This window comes from Anabrus simplex, chromosome 6, assembly GCF_040414725.1.
Source record: "Anabrus simplex isolate iqAnaSimp1 chromosome 6, ASM4041472v1, whole genome shotgun sequence".
Classification (NCBI taxonomy): Eukaryota; Metazoa; Arthropoda; class Insecta; order Orthoptera; family Tettigoniidae; genus Anabrus; species Anabrus simplex.
In genome coordinates, this window is record NC_090270.1 from 298,302,840 (window position 1) to 298,328,951 (window position 26,112).

The window sequence follows — 26,112 nt, forward strand, 5'->3', positions numbered from 1 at the left end:
AAATAAATCAGTGTTTTCGTCCACATGCATTACAGTAGTTGACTATTATCGATTGCCGTAAGCAATCCAGACCAGAAATGTAATTATTTAAAAATTGTACCAAATCCGATCGTGGGTACGTTCCAATCAATCAATCAATCAATCAATCAATCAATCAATCAATCAATCAATCAATCAATCAATCAATCAATCAATCAATCAATCAATCAATCAATCAATCAATCAATCAATCAATCAATCAATCACTGATATGATTTAGGGCAGTCGCCCAGGTGCCAGATTCCCTGTCTGTTGTTTTCCTAGCCTTTTCTTAAATGATTGCCAACGACCGTAGCCGGATCCCGTGAGATCTACGAAGTTAAGCAACATTGGGCGTGGTCAAGATTTGGATGGGTTGCCACGCGCTGTTGGTGGGGGGTAAGGGAATGGACGAGCGGAAAGGAACTGGCCACCCTACCGCACGTAAACTCCGGTTCAGGCACACCTCCGCGGAGGTTCGGACCTGCCTTCGGGCAGAATACACCCTTACCTTACCTTCTTAAATGATTGCAAAGAAATTGGAAATTTATTGAACGTCTCTCTTGGTAAGTTATTCCAATCCTTAACTCTCCTTCCTATAAACGAATATTTGCCCCAATTGGTCCTCTTGAATTTCAGCTTTATCTTCATATTGTGATATTTCCTACTTTTAAAGACACCACTCAAAGTTGTTCGTCTACTGATGTCATTCCACGCCATCTCTCCACTGACAGCTCGGAATATACCACTTAGTCGAGTAGCTCGTCTCCTTTCTCCCAAGTCTTCCCGGCTCAAAGTTCGCAACATTTTTGTAACGCTACTCTTTTGTCGGAAATCACCCAGAACAAATCGAGCTGCTTTTCTTTGGATATTTTCCAGTTCTTGAATCAAGTAATCCTGGTGAGGGTCCCATACACTGGAACCACACTGTAGTTGGGGTCTTACCAGAGACTTATATTCCTTGTACTTTACATCCTTACTGCAACCCCTAAATACACTCATAACCATGTGCAGAGGTCTGTACCCTTTATTTACAATCATATCTATGTGATTACCCCAATGTACCTTTTCATTTGATATTTCTTGCGCTTTTTCCACTACTTTCTTAAGGTAGAAATGTCACCTTTTGAACAGGTACTCCTCATTTATTCAAGCATCGTCTCCCCTTTAATGCCACATGCGAAACTTTCAGTGAAAGTCGGTTATTTGTATCCACCCGCTCTGGAAAGTTAATTGCGAAAGACTGGAACGATGGATACCTGGACATTCTATTGAAATGCTTATGTGACTGTACGCTCTAGCCTTCCAAATTGTGTGCTATCAAAGGTCATAGGTGGTATACTTTTTCTTGCCTTACTCACCAAAGTTTTCAGAAGATTTCTGTGAGACTTCTTTGTTGTCGTCATCCTCCACCTGCCCCTTACTTCTGATTTGCATCAGCATGTCCAGGAAGTCCTTCCTCACGACGTTATTCTTCTCCCTGTACTCCACAGTGCTCCACACGGTCTTCCTAATCCAGTTCATCGTCAAATCGTCCACGAACTGAAGCTTGAGTGCTGATGCAAGGGCAGGAGCAAAGAAAGCAGTCATCAGTGCTAAGCCTCGTACGTAGGTCAGATCGAAAATCCTCTTCAGCATGGCGCGGAACACGCTATTGTCGCTTGTGAGGGCATCTCCTTCTATGCCAAATGCGCACGTAGAGATGACATCGGTGGTGAACCTTGCCATAGCATCCTTCACTTCCAGTACTCCGTCTTCTGCAAAAGAAACAAAACCTTTAGAAGACAGTACAGTAAAGTCGTGACCTGCTGCGTGCACATTTCCAGTTACATATCAGCTATTTTGTCAACCTTTAATCCCTGGCAGAACCAAGATCGAATCCGAACTTACGAGGACGGTTGCTAATAGCACCAATCAAATGCACACGGAGATATACATAGGTACAATGTTTGAATATCCAGTGCAGCCATCTTCAGCACCGTATCGACGGCTGAGGAGCGGTGTTTGTGGTTTGTAACTCTCTGAAGTGCACAGTGAGGGGTTAGTTGACATGGTTACTGGAACAACAATTAATTACAATATGAGTTACGACTGCCGGCCCCGGGTTCGATTCCCGGTCAGACCAGGGATTTTCACCTGGATCCGAGGGCTGTTTCGAGGTCTACTCAGCCTGCGTAATTACAATCGAGGAGCCATCTGACGGTGAGATGGCGGCCCCGGTCTAGAAAGCCAAGAATAACTGCTGAGAAGATTCGTCGCGTTGACCACACGACACCTCATAATCTGCAGGCCCTCGGGCTGAGTAGCGATCGCTTCGTAGGTCATGGCCCTTCGAAGCTGTTGCGCCAATGGGGAGGGAGTTATCACTAGGGCCAGGATTCTTTTGTAATTGCATATTCCACTCCTTTACTTGCAGACAACTGAAAGATTCTTTGCAATACTATATATTTTAAATAATACGTGAAGAACGTAACTTAGTTGTACATACCTATAGCTCATTCCAGGTTAAGATAACAGTATTGCTCTTATGGACTTACAAGGAGTGATCACACCTCCTCTGAGACACCCATAATTCCTCGTGATTATGGGATGTTATACTGTACTTTGTAATGTATTATGAAAGACAGATAGAAAAGATGAGGATTTTTTGCCCGTGAGTTATTAAAATAACTACATAACATTTTCTTTTTCATGAATATATTCGTAGGGAGCAAGCACAGTGGCAGGAACAGCCATCGCTTCGTCGCCTTCCTTCATTTTCCTTCTTCTGTGTTGCTCTGGTACAAGCCTCATGTAGTCCCTCACTCTGTGAACTGCCGGCAGCTCACTTCTGTAGTGAAGTCATCTACAGTATTTATTATTTGTTGCGTGTGTGTTTTTAGGCTTTACATCAGTGCGTACTTGTCTTGTGTTGAATGAGAGTTGGTTATATTGAACCCGAGTGACTTAGGCCCAAAGTCAATCATGATTTGATTTATGAAGGGAAATGGTACATTTATTGAAATACAGAAGTGTAGTTGAAAATATTTCATCTGTGTAATGACGAAATATGAGCGAAGGAACACGACAGACTGGAGCCTGACGGACTAGCTCGACACAACAACATTTAGCTACTTCACAGCAGGGGACCCCATTAGGTGGCGACCAGGGAAAATACAAGTCCACGAATAAGTCTTGGTCAGAAAGAGAAGGGGGTAGTTGACACAAAGGAATCTTGCAACATGAGTAGTGCGCTGGGATATTTTTTGGCGGACGGAAATTTCCGTGACGTCTTGGAAAGGTACAGCGGTTGCGAGGACATTCGCTAGCCTAGGTTCGGGCAGGTGGAAACTTAAATCACGTGACCGCTTGCAGGCCAATCGCTAAAAGTTGATGGAAGACCCAGGGATACCATCTTAAGGAATGATAGATGAGATATTCTCGTAACTTCAAAAGTAATCAGTAATAAGTTATTGTGAGTACACGGAGCAATGTAATGAATTTATTAGATGTCACGCATGGAAAAATAATCAATAATTATTGGCAAATTAAATAAACTGAAGGCTGGATTTCTTGGAAACCAGACAGCTTGAATGTCATTGGCTGGACGAAAACCACGTTGTAAGGGACGCTTCCAAAGGCGCGAAATGTGAGGAGCTAAATCCACCCGTATCTCCTAAATCTATGATCATTAGGGGTTCATATTTAATCCAGCAAATAAGCTAGAGGAGTGGATTAATTTGATATAAATTTTAACGTCCAATTCGGAGTGCAAGTGCCGATATTAAAAATCCACCCCCTCCCTCAGGGGTATGACGTCAATGAATCCGCGAGGGAAAGCTTCATCCATATATACGGGACAAAGGATACTCGCCACCACACTTGAAATGAATCTCTGGAGCTGAACCGTCGTTCGCAGCTGACTTCAAATCCGTCGGGCGTACAGTAACTCAACATTTAATGGCGCGAGCCTCCGCCAGTGCTGATAAAATGTGATCGCGCTCAAGCAACATGAACTGGAAGTAGTTAACTTAGGACAGTGTTTGCCAGTTATAAATATCATAGTGAAGTAAATTAATTGCATTGTAAGAGTGTAATATAAATTGCACCGCAATAAATACGTAAATAACATACTGTGTGACGAACAGTACTTTAAGGGAATAATAGCCTGTACTTTGGAATATCGAACCGCTATCATGAACACTTCAAGAGGGCCGTATGAAACAGGCGTATCGCGTCGGACGACATAAATCGCGACGGGCGTAAAATTTGACACCTCGTCGTACGTGTCCATGTCCATTGTGCGGTAATTGGACGAAGATTAAAACAGTGTACAATATTAAATTTTGGGTCTAGGATATTAATTTGTTTTATAAAAGTAAAGTGTTCAGTGTTAACATTGTCAATGGTGAAGTATTGTGATAATTAAGGTATTAGTGTAAAATGGTAATGTGCCAGGAAATCATTTGTGGAACTACGCCATCAAGAATGGAGGAGTAATATTGCAGAGAGGGGCCGAAAGGAGCCTCTCATCTGCCAAGCTGCAATGGATTACCGATAACTAAGATGAGTACAAAATGTAGATAATATTTGGGAAATGTTAGCGTGATTGGAAAAATGGGAATAATTTGATTAGACTTGGTTACCTTCTGTAACAAGATGAGTCGCTTAACGACCCCATCCTAAATTTGTAGCACGGGCAGTAGTAAAACAATGTAAATAATCGGGTCTTTTTATGTATTCAGTTTGTTGGAGGTGTAAATTTTGTAGATATAGGGTAGTACGTTAAGTCATGCATGCATTCATATTTCTTTGTAGTCAAGAATAATTTTCTTTACATTTGATTTTGGTTATTATAGTCAAATAGACCCGATATGTCCTTTTCTGTTTGTCATTTTAACGAGCTATGTAATGACATTGAAGGAAAGTCCAGCCTCGTCATACCAGTTGTGTTTTGTTGTTGATTAGTATGTTCATATTTTCAAAGTGAAGTTGTTAAAATTGTGAGAAGCGATAATAATAATAATAATATTCCAAGTAAATCATATCTGGATTGATTAGTGCCAAAATAAATCGAAATTGTAAAAGGGGTTATGCGTTAAACATATTAAGAGTGGAATACCGTGTAACAGGCGAAATTAAGTTTTTTAAAATTAATAATAATAAAAAACTAATTTTTTTGAAGAAGATTTTTTTTAATAATTTGGATATAATAATAATTCATGAGATATTGGAATATTTAGTGAGCATTGCGTAATAATAAAATTTAAGTGATCAGGTGTTGAGTTTATCGGGAATCATTTAATGACGGGAGGTCGTTTTTAATTCGGAATTAAAGTGTGTGGTAATTTAACTTGATAAATTAATAATAGTGAAATGTAGATCGGTGCTAATAATCCGTACATGTTAATGAACGTGTGGTTAAAATTACGGTCCAATATATTTTTACGTATAAATGTCGTGTCTTAAAGTTGCAATTCATTAGCCGGAACACGTAGGACTAATGTTACGAAACCATGATTGTCAAATTTTGTTAAATATAATTTCAAAATGTTACGATTATTTGTGGAGAATGAATTAAGGCGTAGATCAAAATGAGATAGAAAAATGTTAAAGAATCTGCAGTCAAATAATAAAAGGTCGTACGATGTCAGAAGTGGAATAAATAAGTCAGTTGATAATTCTGTGAGAAATAAATGAATCAAGGAATATTGAGATAAAAAGAGATATAAATTCCGTACGAGAGACACTTAGGATATTGAAATGAGTGTAAAATGTACGGGAAGTGTCACAGAGAAATACTGAGTTACGTAGCGGGTAGAATTCGAACCCGTGACAGCATGTGTGAAATAGACTGCACAACTATTCGTTGAGATACAACGGATCTAAGGATAATGAGAGTTCAGATTCCACATAAATGATCGTTTATTGTAATCATTGTAATGACGAGTGATGACAATCATGATGTCGTGATAATAATAATAATAATAATAAATATTGCAGATAAAGGATTGGACCGCCTTATTTAAGTGAGCGTTGATAAAGATGTTAAACGGGAATCTAAATGATAATATGCAACCGATAATAATAATAATAATAATAATAATAATAATAATAATGTAAGGACGATGTTAAATCATCGCGGTCAGCTTAATAATAATTATCATAATAATAACAGTAATGATGTCGTTGGTTGATCAGTGAAATAATTGTAATTGCGACCGATATCCTAATGCATTTTTGACGGAAGTGACCGGTTCATTAATAATAATAATAATAATCTTGAGTGACATTAATAATAATAATAACATCTTGAGTGACGTGAATAATAATAATAAAATCTGGAGTCACCTATTCATTAATAATAATAATAACCACAAGAGGGATATACTAATAATAATAACAGTAATAACCATTTGTGTTTGCGTCCCGCATAATAATGACGATATTAATCAAACGTGACAGTGCCAGGAACCGTTGAGTATAATAATAATAATTTTAAGGATGATAATTTCGGGGATAAATGAATATTCTGACGATAGTGGATTAAATTATTTGGTGACAAAATCCCTATATTCTTATGTTTGAATAATAAGAATGATAAATATTATAGTCATTTGTTACCTCGTTATTGTACGGTTTCCGCAAGGGACGAGTTACAGTAATACTTGGTGTGTTTGTTTACTTCGCTTGCGATGCGAGGGGAGGTCATCGGCACGGTATTTCCCATCGCTTCTTGTTATCTCATCTGTGGCAATAGTCTACTGAGGCTACTTTGTAACATTTCAGATCATGTGTAAATAAAATATAAATGCTAATTCAGTGGTATGGCATCAGCTGGACATCGTAAGATAGGAACTGTCCTTGTAATCCATTTTTCGTAATTCACGAGAAACATTGCCCAGTCCGAGTACCGGTCTCGGAAAAATGTATATAGCCGGGTACATCATCTTAGTTAAATCGAGAAGCCGACCGTAACATGGATTATGCTCGGGCTCCCGATAGAAGGAAGCTATATCCTTGAACAACGGTTCGATTCAAATGGAATCGACCCATAAGTTATACTCCAATTGTAATTTCTTTCAGAAGCAACCCAGCAACATATTGATACCACTTGCTGTATAGCAAGTGATTTGTTTATGTAACATGTGTGAAAATTTAAATATCATTGCCAAATGTATCAAAGTTTCGTACGTCGGATGGCGTAATAAACTGCTCCTTCTGGCAATTATTTCAAAGGAAACCATTCTCATAATCTTTTTATTGTAGTTAGATGATACCCTTGTTAAAGTTAACTGCAACTTCCTAGTCCTATCATAGAGTCCTTATATTCAAGTTTACAATCGAGCTTTCCCCATTTTAATTTTAATTGCTCCGTTCATTCCCGTGTTCTATTATGCCTCTATATTTATATATTTGTGGACTTAAAATAATGAACCGACACCCCTGAGATAAATGCTAGTCTGGGACTCGGGAGGTGGACGGGTGCAATATATTGCATAGTATTTATGTGTGATCTATTATTTTCGTTGTTACTGAAGATTTTGGTGTTCTGGTGTGCAGCGTTGTGCTTGGTTTTGTTATTTAGCTGTTATTTCTTAATCGTATGCTAATTTTACTACTGTTTTTACGACCTATTTCATTATTACTATTGTTTTTGTGAGCGATACGACAGCACAGTAGTACCCTGAGTAGTCTGGGGAAATTTATTAAATGCAAGAAATGCATCCCTCACCCCTTGAGACCATAAAGAATATTATTTTTCTCTTTTCTTCCCCTATTTGCCTTGTACTTCAATGCTGAGGTTTTTAAGTGCCGTAGTTTACCTCTGATTCTGTACAACCCCAAAATAATCCCGTAAACCCCCGTCCCCTTTAGTTCATGAAAATAATTTGCACCTGAGTTTCTTCCGCTTTTTATCTTGAACTTAAATACTGAATTTCTCAGATTTATGTGCCGCAGTTTTCCCGTGGTGGTGTTGAGTAGAGCCGTTCGATAAGGCAACCCTGTCGTCATAAGAACAATACTGTTTTCTTAACGTGGAATGAACTATAGGTAATTATTCAATCCTTTTTTTAATAAATTTCAGTTCGTTATTTTTTTCAGACTATAGTAAAATAAATGTCGAATTTCCTTTCATATAGAAAATATTACAATTGCTAAAGTTGGCTTACGAGAATAGTTCCTTTAAAACTGGGATTTCCAGTAGGTCCGAGTGCATCAATTCTATCAATCAATCAATACTGATCTGCATTTAGGGCAGTCGCCCAGGTGGCAGATTCCCTATCTGTTGCTTTCCTAGCCTTTTCCTAAATGATTTCAAAGAAATTGGAAATTTATTGAACGTCTCCCTTGGTAAGTTATTCCAATCCCTAACTCCCCTTCCTATAAATGAATATTTGCCCCAGTTTGTCCTCTTGAATTTCAACTTTATCTTCATATTGTGATTTTTCCTACTTTTATAAACGCCATTCAAACTTATTCGTCTACTAATGCCATTCCAAGCCATCTCTCCGCTGACAGCTCGGAACATACCACTTAGTCGAGCAGCTCTTCTTCTTTCTCTCAATTCTTCCCAACCCTAACTTTGCAACATTTTTGTAACGCCACTCTTTTGTCGGAAATCACCCAGAACAAATCGCTAATCCTTTCTCAGAATCTGGGATTGTGACGGCTGACGAGTTTGTATTAGTGGTGTTCTGTTTAGTCTGTCAATGTAAGTGAAGTGGCCTTGTTGAAAATGGCTCCAATTACATCTTGTCTTGCGTGAAAACTAAGATCGTGGTCGAGTACTGAGGAATGTTTTATAGCGGACGGGAAGGTGGTAATGTGCTAGGGGGTGTCCCATGAAGTCAAAACTTGACCAACATTTTCGTAATGCACTGCACACAAATAATGAACACCGTCTGTTTTCTAAGCAGTTACTCTTAACTCAGATGGGAAAGTCAGGTTCAAAAAGTGAATTTTTAAACAACATATGTCGGGTAATGAGATATGCAAACCTTCTGTCCCTTAACAAGCTGAGAGCAATTAAAACAACTACCGTATGGCGATCCTCTTTCCCGACATTCACGGAGAGAGGCTGTAGTTTTGTGTAGGCTGAGGATAGGTCATGGGAGATCTACGCACTTTCACTTCCTAAAGAGGAAAGAACCCCCCAGTGTATTCTTGTGGTGCCGACTTCACCGTCGCTCACATCCTCACAGAGTGCACCGATCTCTCTGGCCTAAGGCTGTTGTAGCACAGTTGCTGCAAAGCAAGGATCATCTGTTGTTCCCGAAGATCTTGTTCAGTTACGAATCTTGCAGCGAATGTTGCTTTATCCGTGTTACGTGTACGTGTACGACTGAGGCGGCGTTGACACACACACACACACACACACACACACACACACACAGAGAGAGAGAGAGAGAGAGAGAGAGAGAAAAATAAATAAAAAAATTAAAAATCCTATTATCAGTGAAAGATCAACGAAGGGTAAATTTGTCCTTATTCATGAGAACCTGAAGCTTTACCCAGACATTTTTTAAATAATACCGAACGTCACTGAACTCTCACGATCAGTTATGAGTGGCGAAATGTCGCCGTCGTTTCTGTTCATTGTAATGATATACAATCTTGCACTGCGAAATAAACATGTAACTTTCCTCATCGGGAAACGCGGAAACGAGAGGCCCATTTTCAATTGTTACGGGAGGGAGGGGGAGCGAGCTTCTTAGCGCCGCTACTGCGCGTATTATACAAACATGGGTACTTCTCCACTTCCAGAATGACACGTTCACTGTCCACAAAATCCATATTTCGTAAATGTACTATTGTTATATAGGAGGTGAAGGAAAATGAAATACGCAGTAAATACCGTCTCTTATGGCCACTGTCGAACAGCTTATGCAATGAAAGAAATGGGCTCTGGCCTATCCCTTCAGCAGCAGGACCTTGAACTGCTTCCGGCGAACTGCATTTACTGGCAAGTGTGGCCCATCACATTGCAACACAAGGTGCACATTTTTCTCCTGTATTTGCTGCTGACTTCCAACAGCATTAACTGCTCGTGTGGCAGTAGCCTAAAGGCGGAGCCTCGGCCTGCACGAGACACTCCAACTCATACTAGCTGATGACGCGACTACTGCTATTCTCGTTATTCGTTTTTATGTCCGAGAGTTGATTAATGAAGGGTATGTCCGGCTCCATGGCTAAATGGTTAGCGTGCTGGCCTTTGGCTACAGGGGTCCCGGGTTCGATTCCCGGCAAGGTCGGGAATTTTAACCTTAATTGGTTAATTTCCCTGGCACGGGGGCTGGGTGTATGTGTCGTCTTCATCATCATTTCATCCTCATCATGACGCGCAGGTCACCTACGGGTGTCAAATCAAAAGACCTGCATCTGGCGAGCCGAACATGTCCTCGGACACTCCCGGTACTAAAAGCCATACGCCATTTCCATTTCAATGAAGGGTATGTAGGCCTAAATTTCAAGTGTTCTGTTACTCAGGGAACTTAACGTTCCCTTTTGATGCCTTTGCGAACTTTTCGGCAATTAGTGGCGCGGGGTTGTGAGCTTGCATTCGGGAGATAGTGGGTTCGAATGCCACTGTCGGCAGCCCTGAATGGTTTTACGCAGTTTCCCATTTCACACCAGGCAAATGCTGGGGCTGTACCTTAATTAAGACCACGCCCGCTTCGTTCCCACTCCTAGTCCTTTCCTGTACCATCGTCGCCATAAGATCTATTTGTGTTGGTGCGACGTAACAGTAACCTGTGTATGTAAATAGCAGACAACTCGCTCGGTTTTGTTTGTCTTTGTCAGTGACTTAACTACACTTAGAGTCCCGTTAATCCGAACCCCGTTAATCCGAAAGTTCGGTTAATCCGAACTGAAGTATTCATTTTTTTTAACAAAATCTCCTTATTGAAATGAAAGAACATGAAGATTTCCTTGCATTTTACTAGTCCTATTTTACTAGAATAACTTAATGTAAACATAATTACACATCATAAACCATCAATCACCGTTTATCTTTACAAAGTCTGTTAGTTTCTTTTGCCGTAGTGATTGGAACCTACTCGAAGATGCAGTGTTAAACCAGCGTCTCATAAACATCACATCAGTGGGCGTAGCAGCGGAGTGTTGCTCGACGTAGCGTACGGTAAGTTCTAAGGCGGCATCTGAATGTGACACTATAAAAAAAACTGAGAATCAACTGAAGACCTTAGCGGTCCTTTGATGTTAGTCAGACTTCTGGTCGGTGAAAAGGCTTCCGCAGCGCCAAATAATTCCCTAGGTTTGTTACCTGTTCTGAAGTTAGGAGCTTCCTTCAGTTTGGTTAGATATTCTGGTGAAGTGACTTTAATTTTGTATTTTGTTAATGTAACTGCTAAAGAATGAACATTTCAAATTACTGTACCGTATGTACTGTACTGTATTGTAGAAACTATTTTCCGCAGACGGTTGAGGCGCTGGCCTTCTGACCCCAACTTGGCAGGTTCGATCCTGGCTCAGTCCGGTGGTATCTGAAGGTGCTCAAATACGTCAGCCTCGTGTAAGTAGATTTACTGGCACACAAATGAACTCCTGCGGGAGAAAATCCCGGCACCTAGGCGTCTCCGGAAACCGTAAAAGTAGTTAGCGGGACGTAAAAGCAATAACATTATTATTCGAAATTTTTTTCCGGTTAATCAGAAAATTTCGTAATCCGAACAGGCTCCGGTCCCAATTAGTTCGGATTAACGAGACTCTACTATACTACTAAAATGTTATCATTCCTCCCCTGAAGGGGGAGGCGGGCCTCTTAGACGGTGACGCCGTCTCTCAGGCCGGGAGATTTGTTATGGTGAAGGAGATGTGCGGAGAAGGTCAGAGGGTTGGCGGCCTATAGTAGGAACTGTCCCGGCATTCGTCTTAGTGCAGGAGAATGGAAAACCACGGAAAACCATTCTCAGGACAGCCGACGATGGGGTTCGAACCCACTCGTCTCCCGAATGCAGAGCTTGGCTGCATAACCTTAGTCCCCCTGTGGGTAGGGGCGCTGGAATCCCACCCATGGAATCCCCTGCCTGTTCTAAAACGTGACTAAAAGGGACCCCAGGAGCTCTTAACTTAGGAGCGTGGGTTGGTGACCATGGGGCCCTTAGCCGAGTCCTGGCATTGCTTTCACTTACTTGTACGAGCTTCGTCACTCATCTATCCTATTCGACCTCTCTTGGTCAACTCTTGTTTTTCCGACCCCGACGGTATTAGGTTCCCGAGGCCTACGGTGTCATTCATTTTCAGCCCCTTTGTGGCCCTTGTCTTCCATTGGTCGATCCCTTCATTTTCCGAAGCGTCGAACCTCTTCAGTATTTTCTCTGTGATTGGTGTTAAGAGCGGATGGTTGCCCAGTTGTACTTCGTCTTAAAACAATAATCACCGAGCTCGATAGCTGCAGTCGCTTAAGTGCGGCCAGTATCCAGTAATCGGGAGATAGTGGGTTCGAGCCCCACTGTCGCCAGCCCTGAAGATGGTTTTCCGTGGTTTCCCATTTTCACACCGGGCAAATGCCGGGGCTGTACCTTAGTTAAGGCCACGGCCACTTCCTTCCAATTCCTAGGCCTCTCCTATCCCATCGTCGCCATAAGACCTATCTGTGTCGGTGCGACGTAAAGCAAATAGAAAAAAAAAACAATAATCACCACCACAATAGTCTTAGTGAATTGACACCCGCGGCCACTACACTCTGCGATTATTATTATTATTATTATTATTATTATTATTATTATTATTATTATTATTATTATTACTATTTATTTATTTATTTATTTATTTATTTATTTATTTATTTATTTATTTATTTATTTATTTATTTATTTATTTATTTATTTATTCCGGTTCGATTTGGCCTACTAGGGACCACGGGGCTCGTTTTAACTCTCAGCTAGGGTCTTCAGCTTTTCTTGGCCCAGTATGCTTCCATTTTCTCGCTGTGTGCCTGCTTCCTCCCACCCGCCCACTTAGGTCTGCTGGTCCCTGTACTCTTTTTGCTTGTGAGGGACAGTGGGAAGGCTCCTTGTAGGTACTGAGATCGGTTCTCTGTGGTCTGTAATAGGATCTGCATTTCCTCTGGGTTTGATTTTACTTAGGTGATCCACTTGGTTTTGGAAGCTTTTCCCCTACTTGTCACTGTGAGGATTCTGTTGGTGAGCCTGCAGGATTTCAGACGGCTCATGTGCCCGTAGAAAGTCATCGCCTTTTCCTCATAAACGTGACTATGTCTTCCTGATGTTCATAGAGCTCGTTGTTGTGCCTGATCCTGTAGGTACCATCCTAGTATCCTTCTCAAGATCTTTCTAAGTTTTAGTTTCCTGAGTACCAGTCGAGTTGGCCGTGCGGCTAGAGGCGCGCGGCTCTCAGCTTGCATCCGGGAGATAGTGGGTTCGAATCCCACTGTCGACAGCCCTGAAGGTGGTTTTCCGTGGTTTGCCATTTTCACACCAGGCAAATGCTGGGACTGTACCTTAATTAAGGCCGCGGCCGCTTCCTTCCAACTCCTAGGCCTTTCCTATGCCATTGCCGCCATAAGACCTATCTGTGTTGGTACGATTTAAAGCCACCAGAAAAAAAAAAGTTTCCTGAATGGGCCCTTTCGATTCATCAAGAAGCACTCAGAGCCGTAGAGTACAGAGGGTGTTACAACTAAGTTGTGCTCAGCTTTAGGTTCCTGGAGAGTTACCTGGAGATGTAGGTGCTTTTATTATTATTATTATTATTATTATTATTATTATTATTATTATTATTATTATTATTATTATTATTATTATTATTATTATTATTATTATTGGTTACTTAGCCGAGGTGGTAAAGGCACGCTCGGTTCACGCGGTAGGGCGTGGATTCGATTTTCCATCAGGAAGTCGAAACATTTAGAAATACGATTTCGACTCCTGGAGAGGTATGATCCTTCTGTTAATGTGTGAGGGGCCGATAACTTCCTTGTTTTGGTACTTCTGGAGGAAACTTGCAGTATCGTGGAAAGGAACTTTTTAGATCACTGTTTCTCCCTAACCTTCCCAAAAATTACTGGGCGTCACCTTAGATCGTATACTAGTACTAGCATATAATGTTAACAGTTTATAAGCTAAGCATATAAAGATAACAGTTTATAAGCTAAACAAAAACAGGGTACTCAGGAAACTTACAGGTACAATCTGAAGTATGAACCCTCAAAACAATCAGGAAAACGACGCTGGATTTTATGCTCTTCCGGTTGTGAATGTAGGCTGGTTTACATTAGGCTAGTATCAAAGGTAGTCTCTAGGTCTTGTACCTAACCCGTTCGCTGCATTATATCACAGATAGCATAGCTGCTGTCCATACGCAAGGGCATAGGATAAAGTGAAGCGGCTACTCTAGTGAGAAATATGCTCACTACTACTAAAATGTTCTCGTTCCGCCCCTGAAGGGGGAGGCGGGCCTCTTAGACGGTGACGCCGTCTCTCAGGCCGGGAGATTTGTTACGGTGAAGGAGATTCTCGGGGAAGGTGAGGGGGGTTGGCGGCCGTGGCCTAGAGTAGAAACTGTCCCGGCATTCGATTTAGTGCAGGAGAATGGAAAACCACGGAAAACCATTCTCAGGACAGCCAACGGTTGGGACCAGCTGTGAGATCCAGCCCTGTCCCGTCTCCCGAATGCAGAGGCGTAGAGCCACGGTAGAGACCCCTCCTCTGCTCGGTTGGCTGGTCAAAGTCCAGAGCTGTTGGACCACGGACCAGCCGTGGCCACTTATGGGCAGAGACCCACTCTGCATCTACCGACCGTAAAAATCAGAGTTCTAAGGAGAGGAAAGCTAGGAGCTTCCGCTAGCCAGTTAAAGGAATTAGTTGTAGAAGACCCAACTAAATGTGGACATTTTTGAGACAGAACCTGAGAATTTTTAAAATTTGCTCCAGCTAGTTTCTCCTTCTTCATCGGTTTACCCTCCAGGGTCGGGTTTTCCCTCGGACTCAGTGAGGGATCCCACCTCTACTGCCTCAAGGGCAGTGTCCAGGAGCTTCAGACTCTGGGTCGGGGATACAAGTGGGGAGGATGACCAGTACCTCACCCAGGCGGCCTCACCTGCTATGCTGTACAGGGCCCTTGCGGGAGATGGGAAGATGGAAGGGATAGATAAGGAAGAGGGAAGGAAGCGGCCGTGGCCTTAACTTAGGTACCATCCTGGCATTTGCCTGGAGGAGAAGTTAGAAACCACGGAAAACTACTTCGAGGGTGGCTGAGGTGAGAATCGAACCCACCTCTACTCAGGTTTAGTGGACCCCGTTTCAGCCTTCGTACCACATTTCAAATTTCGTGGCAGAGCCGGTAATCGAACGCGGGCCTCCGGAGGTGGCAGCTGATCACAGTAACCACTACACCACAGAGGCGGACTTCTTTCCAATCACCCTCTATAAACAACAAACTTCAGCTTACCTGTATGTTTTTCCACATACGTGACCAACTGTTTTCCACATTCATCCACTAGGCTGAACATCCTCTTCATCTTCCCTGAGGTAAATGTAGGGGTCAGTTTCATCCTCAGTTGGCGCCACTTTTGTCCCGACACACTGAAGAGGCCTCTGTGTGCTAGAGGATCGAGTTTTTTGTCTGGAGTGAAATTACGATCCACAAAGGCACTGAAGTCTTTAACCAACACCTTCTTAATGAGCTCCGTATCTCGGACCACTAACGCGGGTTGATCGAAGGCATAGACACCAATATAAGGTTTATCTGCAGCTTTGTCGTAAATATCCTTCAGGAGTACGCCCGTGGTCTTCCTTACAAGAATTAAATCTTTGTAGTTACCGAAAAAGGGGATGGGTTTTAAGAAAGGAATCCCCTTTTTCTCCCACGTTCTAAAGTTCCGTGTGAAATAAACGTAGGCTACAGCCAAGAGTGTTAACACGGCAATGACGAGTTCTGTGAGAACGCTGTTGAAATACAGGCCCATTTTCTCCAGGGATTGCGGATATTATCTGAAACAATTAAGAAAATTATTTCAAGAAATAGGAAAAAAATGAAAAGACAGACAGATAAATAGACGGAATAATAGGTGGATAGTTGGTGTTACCGTTGCCTCGGCTGGTTTTCGCAGCGCTAGGCTGAGAGCATGCATTAAATTCATTTCATTCCACCACTCATCCATCCATTCAGTCACTCATTCAATAATGAATGCTCTCTCCCCAGTTGGTGGCTATCCGTGACTGGTTGAGCAGAGTGTTCATTCATTCACTCACGAATGCTCTCTCCCCAGTTGGTGACTATCCGTGATTGGGTGAGAAGAGTGTTTATTCATTCATTCGTGCACAAACACAATCATGAAATCATGCTTCCACCAATTCACTATTCACGAAGGCATTCATTCAATTTATTTTGTAATTGTAGGATTCCGTTAAAGTATGTGTAACAAGACATGCAATAAATTCTATTCTACTCTGTTCTATTCTATTCTATACCGTTGCCTAGTAAAGCGTGCTTTGATCGGCACTGTTCATACGCTTTGACGCAAATGTAATAGACTAATATAACTCGGAAACAATTTAACCCATGGGTAAATAATTCTATAATAATAATAATAATAATAATAATAATAATAATAATAATAATAATAATAATAATGTGAAGTATGGCTATGAAGTGTTTACCTCCATTTAGTATTATTATTATTTACGTAGTTGTGTACGAACCTTATTTGGTATAATCTTGATCGTATTATTTGTGAGGTTATGTCATGAAACATCTGTTGTATATATATACACTAGCTGATGTACCCGTGCTTCGCTACGGAATTCTACATTGTATACAGAATTTAGGATAGGTAGAGTACAAGTTGTGATTGTGAGCAAGACTGTATTAAACTGCACAGCTCTTAACGTTACCCTGGGAAAGCGACGGAGAAATCACCAAATGTATTTTCTCATATGAAGACTGCGTTAGTAAATTTGCATTGTAATGGTAGGCCCGCTTGCCTATCATCAGTTACAATCAGGTTGGGGAATTGCATTATAATGCCAGACACTCACTCTCCACCTGCCTTTTTACATCCTCAGAAAGACTGTTTTAGTGGTTTTCCCAACTGAAATGAACATGGGTCATTGCAATGACGTTAGCAGGAATGGCATAAGAGACAAAGAACATCACCACAAACAATGGCCAATGTAATGTTATTGTTGATCAATGTTATGCTCTTTCAATATTGTAGGCCTTCACATTTAGTTTTCTTCCGACTCTGAAATACCATTCTTATCATAGTCGGTATGGTAAAGTTGAATAAAACATAAATGGTCGGAAATTGTATTCTCTATAACTTTTGTTATTTAGTACTCTGCGATAGGACCATGAAATACTCGATCAAATGAAAAACCACACATTTTCTCACTTTTAACGAACAGTACTACGCTGCAGATCTAACAGTCCAAAGTTCCAGAGCTGGAATGACCAGGCCGCAGTCAGCCGTGATCCGTGAACACTCTTAGTCTTTTTTCGGAGTGGGGGTCGAATAGTGGAGAGTCCCAGGGTAAAAACTATGTCCTTTTATTAATCTGTTTCCTAGGAGTACCCGATGAGTCGTAAAATCTCAATTCACTACACAGGCGGCGGAAAAATCTATCTGACTTGGAGGCAATTTTTTCCTCCAACCAAGAGGAGAAACCCCCTCTTCACTGCTAATCTATACTCATACATAAAGAGGTAAAGTTTGTTTGTATGTAATGGCTAATCTCGGGAACTAATGGACCTATTCTAAAAAATATTTCACTAATAGAAAGATACATTATCCCTGAGTGCTCTAGGCTAGATTTTATTTTCAAAACAATTCGAGGGGGGGGGGCCACGAGGGGAGATATAAAAATACTAGGCTAATATCAGTGAAATATCGAATTTGTCGTACAGGGACGAGACAGAGCTCATTTTAAGCCCCTTGACGCAAAGAACAAAACTCGGTAGGGCCCGAAAACCATATTCTAAGACCCTAAAACCAACCGTTATTGAGATATTGGCACTACACAACCCCTGCTCTAGGAATCGGATAAAGAAATGAACTGCCGTAACCATGGCAACATCAGCACCAGTATGCTTACAGCAGTTAGATTATCAACAATATATCACAAAAACCTAACATGTTACAGACATAAATTTTGGTATTTGGAATTTCCTTCAAAATAAAGGATCACAATTTTTTTTAGAAAATCCATTTAAGGGGTGAGGGTTGAAAAGAAGTGAGGAAGGAGTTGAATTCTTTACATGAGGATACATATATCTCAGAAACGGATGATGTTACGGACGTTAAAATTGGTAGGCCGTACTTAAAATCTCTTTTAAAAATAAATGAACGCACTTTTCCTGGAAAATCCACTTAAGGGGGTGAAAATTTTTAAAATCTTCTACCGGGTTTCTCACACCTGTGGGATCGCGGGTGCGAACTGTGTTGCACACATGGATTTGACGCTGTTTTACGACTGGATGCTCTTCCTGACGCCAACCCTATGCGTAGGGATGTAATTAATATTGCGTGTTCCTGTTGTGGTTGAAAATGTGGTGTGTTGAGTGAATATGAAGAGAAGAGTATTGGGACAAACACAAACAACCTGTCCTCGAGCCAGAAGAATTAATCACAAGCGATTAAAATATCCGAACCAGCCCAGAATCGAAACCGAAACTCTGTGAACCGAAGGCCTCAACGATGAACTCTCAGCCAAGGAGTGGGGCAGTTTTTAAAATAGTATATCTTCAATATATCTCATAAACTTAAAATGTTACAGGCGTAAAAATTGGTATTTGATATCTCCTTTAGAAATAAAGAAACCACTTTTTTGACTGTTTCTCTTAAGTAGAGTTCCATGTCGCATGTTCCAGATTTAGCTCTGCCAGTAGCTTGATCATCTTAGCCCCAATAGGCAATGCCACAAACATGGTTTACAAAGGGATTCTGGCGTAAATGATATGCAATTTTTTGGCGAGTTTTAATACTTTAGGGATTTTCAGATATTGTCTTTGTGCAGTACTGAGGAACAATGAATTTTTATCAACTTATGAAAACCTCGCGAGCGAAGCCGTGGGTAACAGCTAGTTTTGAATAAAATGAATGTAGAATTTAATAAAAGTGAACAGGAAGAAGCTCTTTTTATGAAACGGCTCTTTTCAGGGTTGAATTTTGAGTTATTTAGTGAATTGTGGTGCTATAATTTGAAATGTGCCTAAATTTTAATTCTAGACAAGGTCATACAACAACAACAACTACTACTACTACTACTTCTACTACTACTACTACTACTACTACTACTAAGTGAGCCTCTGCCTTAAGAGAGCACACTGCTCATTCAAAACAGCGCGTCAGAGTAGGGATCGAATAGCTGGAATACTGTGATGAACCAGTGAGTTACGTCCCAGTAGTACGGTATCAGAAAATGTATGAACTAGAGGAATGGCATGCTAAAGAAGAAAGTTTCCTAACTCCCTAGCTATTTCCCGCCAATATTCAGGCAGGCTGTTATACTCGGTACGCAGCAGTAATCCCATCTATCGAAGTTGAGCGGCAGCATAAGAGACAAACAACATCACCAAAAACAATGGTCAATGTAATGTTATTGTTGATCAATGTTATGCGCTTTCAATATTATGGGCCTTCACATTTAGTTTTCTTCCGACTCTGAAATACCACACTTATCATAGTCGGTACGACTTTTGTTATGTAGTAGGCCTACTTTTCGATAGGACCAATAACATAGGTATTTAAAAATTAAATTTTAGGCGCCTTCCCCTAAACTACAATTTCATACAGGACAAATAATATTGTTTATAACTTAGACTGTAGTATCTTATTCCCCGACTCTATATACCGACTTTCGTTAAATTCTGTTAACCCATTTTCTCATGACTCGGCGTAGATATGGCTTGGTAGGTCAATGCCCTTCAAGGGCTATAGTGCTATGGGGTTTGGTTTGGATTTGTAACTTTAGTTATGTAGTATTTATCGATAGGATCGCTAATAATATAAATATTTGATAATTCAATTTTTTTGCAAGTTGCTTACGTCGCACCGACACAGATAGGTCTTATGGCGACGATGGGATAGGAAAGGCCTAGGAGCTGGAAGGAAGCAACCGAGGCCTTAATTAAGGTACAGACCGAGCATTTGCCTGGTGTGAAAATGGGAAACCACGGAAGACCATCTTCAGGGCTGCCGACAGTGGGCTTCGAACCCACTATCTTCCGGATGCAAGCTCACAGCCGCGCGCCCCTGACCGCACGGCCAACTCGCCCGGTGAATTCAATTTTAGGCCTTCCTCTAAACTACCATTGTACTCAGCGTGAGTAAAATGATTTATAGCCTAGATTGTAGTGGCTCATCCCTTGACTTCACATACCGATTTTCATTAAATTCTCTTCTGCCGTTTTCTCGTGGTGCGCATACATACATACATACATACATACATACATACATACGGACGGACGGACGGACAGACGGACAGACGGCCAGACAGACAGACAGACAGACAGACAGACAGACAGACAGACAGACAGACAGACAGACATACATTACGGAAAAGTAAAAAGTGCATTTCCTTGTTACTATGGACATGACCAATACAGAAATACCATTCTTTTCAAATTCTGAGCAATGTACAGAATGTGCCCGGATGAGATAGGCCCTAGTTTTCATGATTTGATTTTTATAAGATGAATGCAAATATATAGGAATATTAAATTGAATACAGTGTCAGTTTTGTGTGGACGGAAGAATTTCAACATAGTCAGACATCGCGACAGTCCGTCGCCACAGTTAAGCTTGCCATTATGGGGAGAATGTTTCTTGGTCAGAAGCTAAGAGGATTAAATCTAGAGCTCACAACAACAGAAGTAATGACTACACGGAAGTGAAAGAATATTTATTTCTGAACAAGGGCGAGTCAGGTGCATTACCGATACGAAGAATATGACGTATGAGGATTTCCAACGTCTCGAGTCATTTTGTGTTGTCAGGTTGCAACGAAGAGATTTTAAACTAACCGATGCGGTGTTGACCAATGGAAAGATTTATCAGAGGCCCGCAGATAAACCAACATAAGAGGAACTCAGAGTGAACTCCAGTTAGCTTCTCCGATAACAATAATTAAATTATTCCAACCACATAATTGAATAGATAGGATTTTTGTAATATCGTTCCCATGTTGATTAATAGTAATTGTAATAAATTCTTGGAAATGACCCACGCTATCTCGCCATTGGTCAAGAAGAGCACGCCATCAGGGGCGCCGATTTAGCGCGCGAAAAGGTGGAGGACAGGAATTAAGTGATATTTCCATGATCACGGAACGATATAAGTTCGGGATACGACACATGAGTGTGTAGCGCAAGTTTATTAAGTGGGATAAATCAAGAGATATAAATCCACCTGCATATGCCGATTTAAAATAACCAACCCCCCTCCCCATGAGATGACCAGGGATGACCTCGGCGGGAAACCATATCGTCCATAAATAACCAGTACTGGGACCTCACATCACCCAGTTGTTACCAGTCACCAGTTGTGACCAGTCGAGCTTCACATCAACCAGTCGTTTGAAATAATTTGTTACGCTGACACGGTGACTCTGTAATTCGGTACCAGAAAACTCATTATAGATTCTGTTAGAGTGAAAGTACGTTAGTAGTCCTGAAGGTGAAGACGAACTGTGATAATTATTCAGTATATCGAGTGTAAATTATCAGTATCACTGTATGTGAAATTAATACATTTAAAGGATCGACAGGAACGCCGATAATACTTTTTGAAGGCAGTGTTCAGAGCCTGAAATAAATATTTCATGATAGACGGTGTAACAATTACTGTAGCAGGGAACTGTAGGAGCGAGGCGATCGCAAGACGGCATCGTATACTTCAGGAAGTTCGGACTGAAGAACGCGATACGCGCCGGTTCGAATGAAACGACACTTCGTCGTAATGTGTCACGACGTGTGATTCGGGCTCAAGAAAGAATAATTGTGCAAATGAAATGGGTCTATAGGCACCTATAAGTGTTTTTTTCTTCTTGTATAAATTAATGTAAATTCTGTAAGTAAGGTATTAATCATGGGTAGTCACCCAGAAGAGTTTTTTGTGTTAAATTTATAAAGTGCGATATGATGGACGAGTAAATTACCATGGGGCCAGGAGGCTTCTCATCCGCTACGAGACAATGGAATTCTACATAGGAATGAGTACACAAATTTAATATTTGAGGATGTTATCGCGACTAAACGGGGTCCAGTGTAGATTAATTATGGTTACTTAACATGGTCCGCCTCCCGAATCCATGATTTTAATTATTTTGTTAGACGGACGAACTAATGTATATTAACGTAATAATGGGTTAGATTAATTAATTTGAGTATTTGTTTGTTGTATATAATGTAAATATGGGATATTTCTTTCAATTAATGCATGCTGTTTGTAATAATTTGATTTAAGTTCATTTCAAGTGTTAAATTCCTTTTTGTGCTAACCCATTTATTTTATTTCAATCACTGCGGTGATTATTTGTATTTTAGTTAGGAATATTTTCTACCAGACAGCCAAATTATGAAAGTGCCAGAGTATGTAAAATTTGTGTTGCGTACGGAAGGTCATAATAATAATAATAATAATAATAATAATAATAATAATAATAATAATAATAATAATAATAATAATGTTCTATCTGTTTTGGGCGTTCGTAAGTTCTATATAATAATAATAATAATAATGCTCGGTATGTTTGCGAGAAAGAAATAATAATAATGTTTGTGAGTTGGCAAAGGAAAGTAAATTAATAATAATAATAATATTTTGTGCGTTTGCAAGTTAAAGTATAATAATAATAATAATAATAATAATAATAATAATAATAATAATAATAATAATAATAATAATAATAATAACAGTGCTTCGTGAGTTGGCTAGTGCAAATAATAATCAATGTGGAGATGACATGTAGCGTTAAGGAATTTAGTTCGGGTAATCAGTTTGATTTTACGTAAATTTTTGATTTCACGTTTGGACTTTATTTTAACCATTAAAATTTGTTTAAAAGCGATAAAGGCACGTGAATTAGAATGGTCACGATATGTTAAAAGCCCAGAGTGGTTTGAGCCCATATTTAGAGTTGGAAGTCGTGAGGGACGAATATCCGGCTTGAAATAAATTGAGCCGTACTGTTTGTAATGATGAAATAGATGAATCTCAAGGCCTAAGATGATATAAAATGCATATTCCGGTGTTATGAGTGGCAGAATTCACGCACCGAGGATTAATTTACGAATTAAATGTTTGAAGAGTTCCAATAAGAAGAAATGGACTTCAAATTGGAAGGAATAGTTTAGCAATAGCCGGCATTGGAGGTATTTGCCCAGCCGCGATGTGCCATAGGTTGTGAGATGTGTCTTGGGAGGACGTGTGTCCCCATATAAATTAACGGCAGTACGAAACTGAAGGTACGGTCCCGAATACCGTGTTGTCCCGACCGACATAAAGCAGATCTTGGTGGTTCATAACGGGATTTAACATATGTGGAAATTAAAATATCATCTTTCCATTTTAATAATAATAATAATAATAATAATAATAATATGAAAAGGAATAATAGGAAGAATTTATTCGATTAATTTGAGAATAATTAGGGTAAGATCAATGTAAGATATTAAATCCATGATGAATAAGTGATACGAAAATGATAATCTCCACTGATGGAAATAATAATAATAATGAAAAGTTGAAGAAGCAGAAGATGAAGAACTTGCAATAGTATTTTGAGAATAATAATTATGATGACGGAAAATTAAGAGATTTTTGGACGATGATTCATTGTAACGATGATAATAATAATAATAATAATAATAATAATAATAACAATAATAATAATAATAATATTTTATTAGGAAACTGGTCATAAATTTATGCGGATAAATTACGAGGAAGAACGACCCTTCTTTTGAAACGTCGGCAAGGGTTGGCATATAATCATCCCGGATGACAACTGATAATAATCAAATATAGGATTATAATTGAAATTAATGATAATAATAAAATAATTGATGGTAATCACAGAATATGATAATGATCAGATAAAGAATGATAATGATATTATTTAATAATCATAGGAGGATATGATAGGGACAGTCGTCATGTGTCGAAATGCTCAGAACCATATGTTGAGTTTTCACGGGGAGATTATTAGCGGTAGATACGAAGATAACCCACGGACGGCACATGTCTTCATTGTCAGAGCATAGTAATGAACCTTTCCGTACGTCTTGTCGTATTGACAAGTGTAAATATTGAAATAGGCTTTGAGTTAATGAACTCTACCTGGCGTGTTTGTGAATCTGGAAACAATAGGCTAGAGTTTGTCCGTACTATAAATTCCCGTTTTTTCGAGACGATAACATTTCCACGGTGGGTGTCCGGCTCATCAGAATGTACGTACCGGAAGTGTCTCATGTCCAAACGGAACGAGGAGATGACAGTAAATAGTTACTGTCATGCCTTCGTTTCCGAAAGAAGATCTCCAGCGATGAAACGTCCACTCATACGGATGTGAATTCGACCCCCAGTAACCAATTGGGGCGAATTCACCAGATGTTTTACACTACCAGAGTAGTGAGGTAAATCCAAGTAGTATGTCATTTATTTTTCAGGATGGAAGTGTCCCAATGTAATAATTGTCATCATGTGTAGTTTGCAAAATAAGTGAATAAATTACTCCTCATTGCAATTTCAATAGGAAACAGTTTCCATATTTTTTATTGTAGTTAGTCCATTATGCCCATGGAATTTAAGTTGTCACTTCCCAGTCCTATTGTGGAGTCAAAAATTTGTATCCATGAATGAGTCGTCCCCCGTTACCTTAATTTGCATGCCCCGTTCATCCCTGTGTTCATCTGATGCGCCGATATATAATTAGATTTTCTTTATTAAGTTTATTTTTTATCCTTTTCGAACTGATCACCCCTGACATTAATGCTAGTCTGGGACTCAGGAAGTGAGCGGGTGCAATATATAGATTAATATGGGTTTATTTAATGTAAGAACACGTAATTAATGGTATATAATTTATTATTACCTGTATATATGATGTATATTCCAATGTAACATTGTGCAACGCACTGTAATACGTCCAGAACAATGCTCTATGCGATTAGAAGTATGTAGAAAGTTCTTTACATTATAAATAGGCTATTGGAGACTCTCGAATTTACGAGAAAATTATGCTATGTCATATTGGTCTAGAAGCCTGGCCAGGCAACCTATATAAAGAGGCAGTATTGAGACCTGTGTGGAAGTCGTGTTAACAGAGTCGTTTTTTATGAGACTTGTGTGGAAGCCGTGTCAGCCGAGTGTTTGAAGTCAAGTATGTGAATTGGTTTTGTTGGGTTGGTAGTTGACATGCATCAGTTGCAGGAACACTTCCTAGATAATAAGGCCTCACAACAGCGCTGTGACGTCACGCTACGGAGGCGATCGCAATCCAAAGAAACGGAAAGCATGGTCACACACAAACATGATTTTAATACTTCTAGCTTGTGGAATAACTTATTTACCAACAAATTACCGTATCTTAGAGACTCTGTCATTAAAGATAAACAACACACTGTTTTAAATCACGGCAGCATTTACAATGTTAACTTACTCCAGGCTGACTTGCTAACACACAGAACTGAAATTCACAAACATATTTCAATTGAAATAGGCACTGAATAGACAGTCAATGATTTTAAAATAAAAAGAGAACGTATAAAATTAGTTTAGGCCTAACATGTAGACCGTACTACAAAAATATGATACACTAACTTAACATTTATTTACAAACTTCCATTTTGCGAAAATAATAAATTTTCTTAACTTGTATCGTCTTTTGTGCATGCAATGACTATTTTTATTTTGTATTAAAGTAAGTTTATAATAGTAGACTGGTAAATTTAGAAAGACACTGAGTTAATAATATTAAGGAAGAGGAGCATAACATTCACCTGGTCTGTAGGTAGGCCTAGGTCCAAATTATAACACATTGGCATTGAAGTTAATAAGATATACATATACATCATCATATATCAAGCATGCTAGTAACGCAAAAAGACTTCGATACTTTTGCCTAT

The 26,112-nt window shown here is 39.9% G+C and overlaps 1 protein-coding gene across 1 annotated transcript in view; it reads right to left on the reverse strand.

Annotated features, from left to right (window-relative positions):
• Window positions 1-26,112, reverse strand: part of LOC136876482 (cytochrome P450 6j1) — a 108,546-nt gene that overhangs the window by 62,476 nt on the left and 19,958 nt on the right. Inside the window, exons 2-3 of the mRNA XM_068228453.1 lie at window positions 15,436-15,977; window positions 1,380-1,775 (exon numbers count right to left, since the gene is read on the reverse strand). Coding sequence (XP_068084554.1) covers window positions 1,380-1,775; window positions 15,436-15,952 — 913 coding nt within the window. The 5' untranslated portion in view covers window positions 15,953-15,977. The remainder of the gene's footprint in view (window positions 1-1,379; window positions 1,776-15,435; window positions 15,978-26,112) is intronic.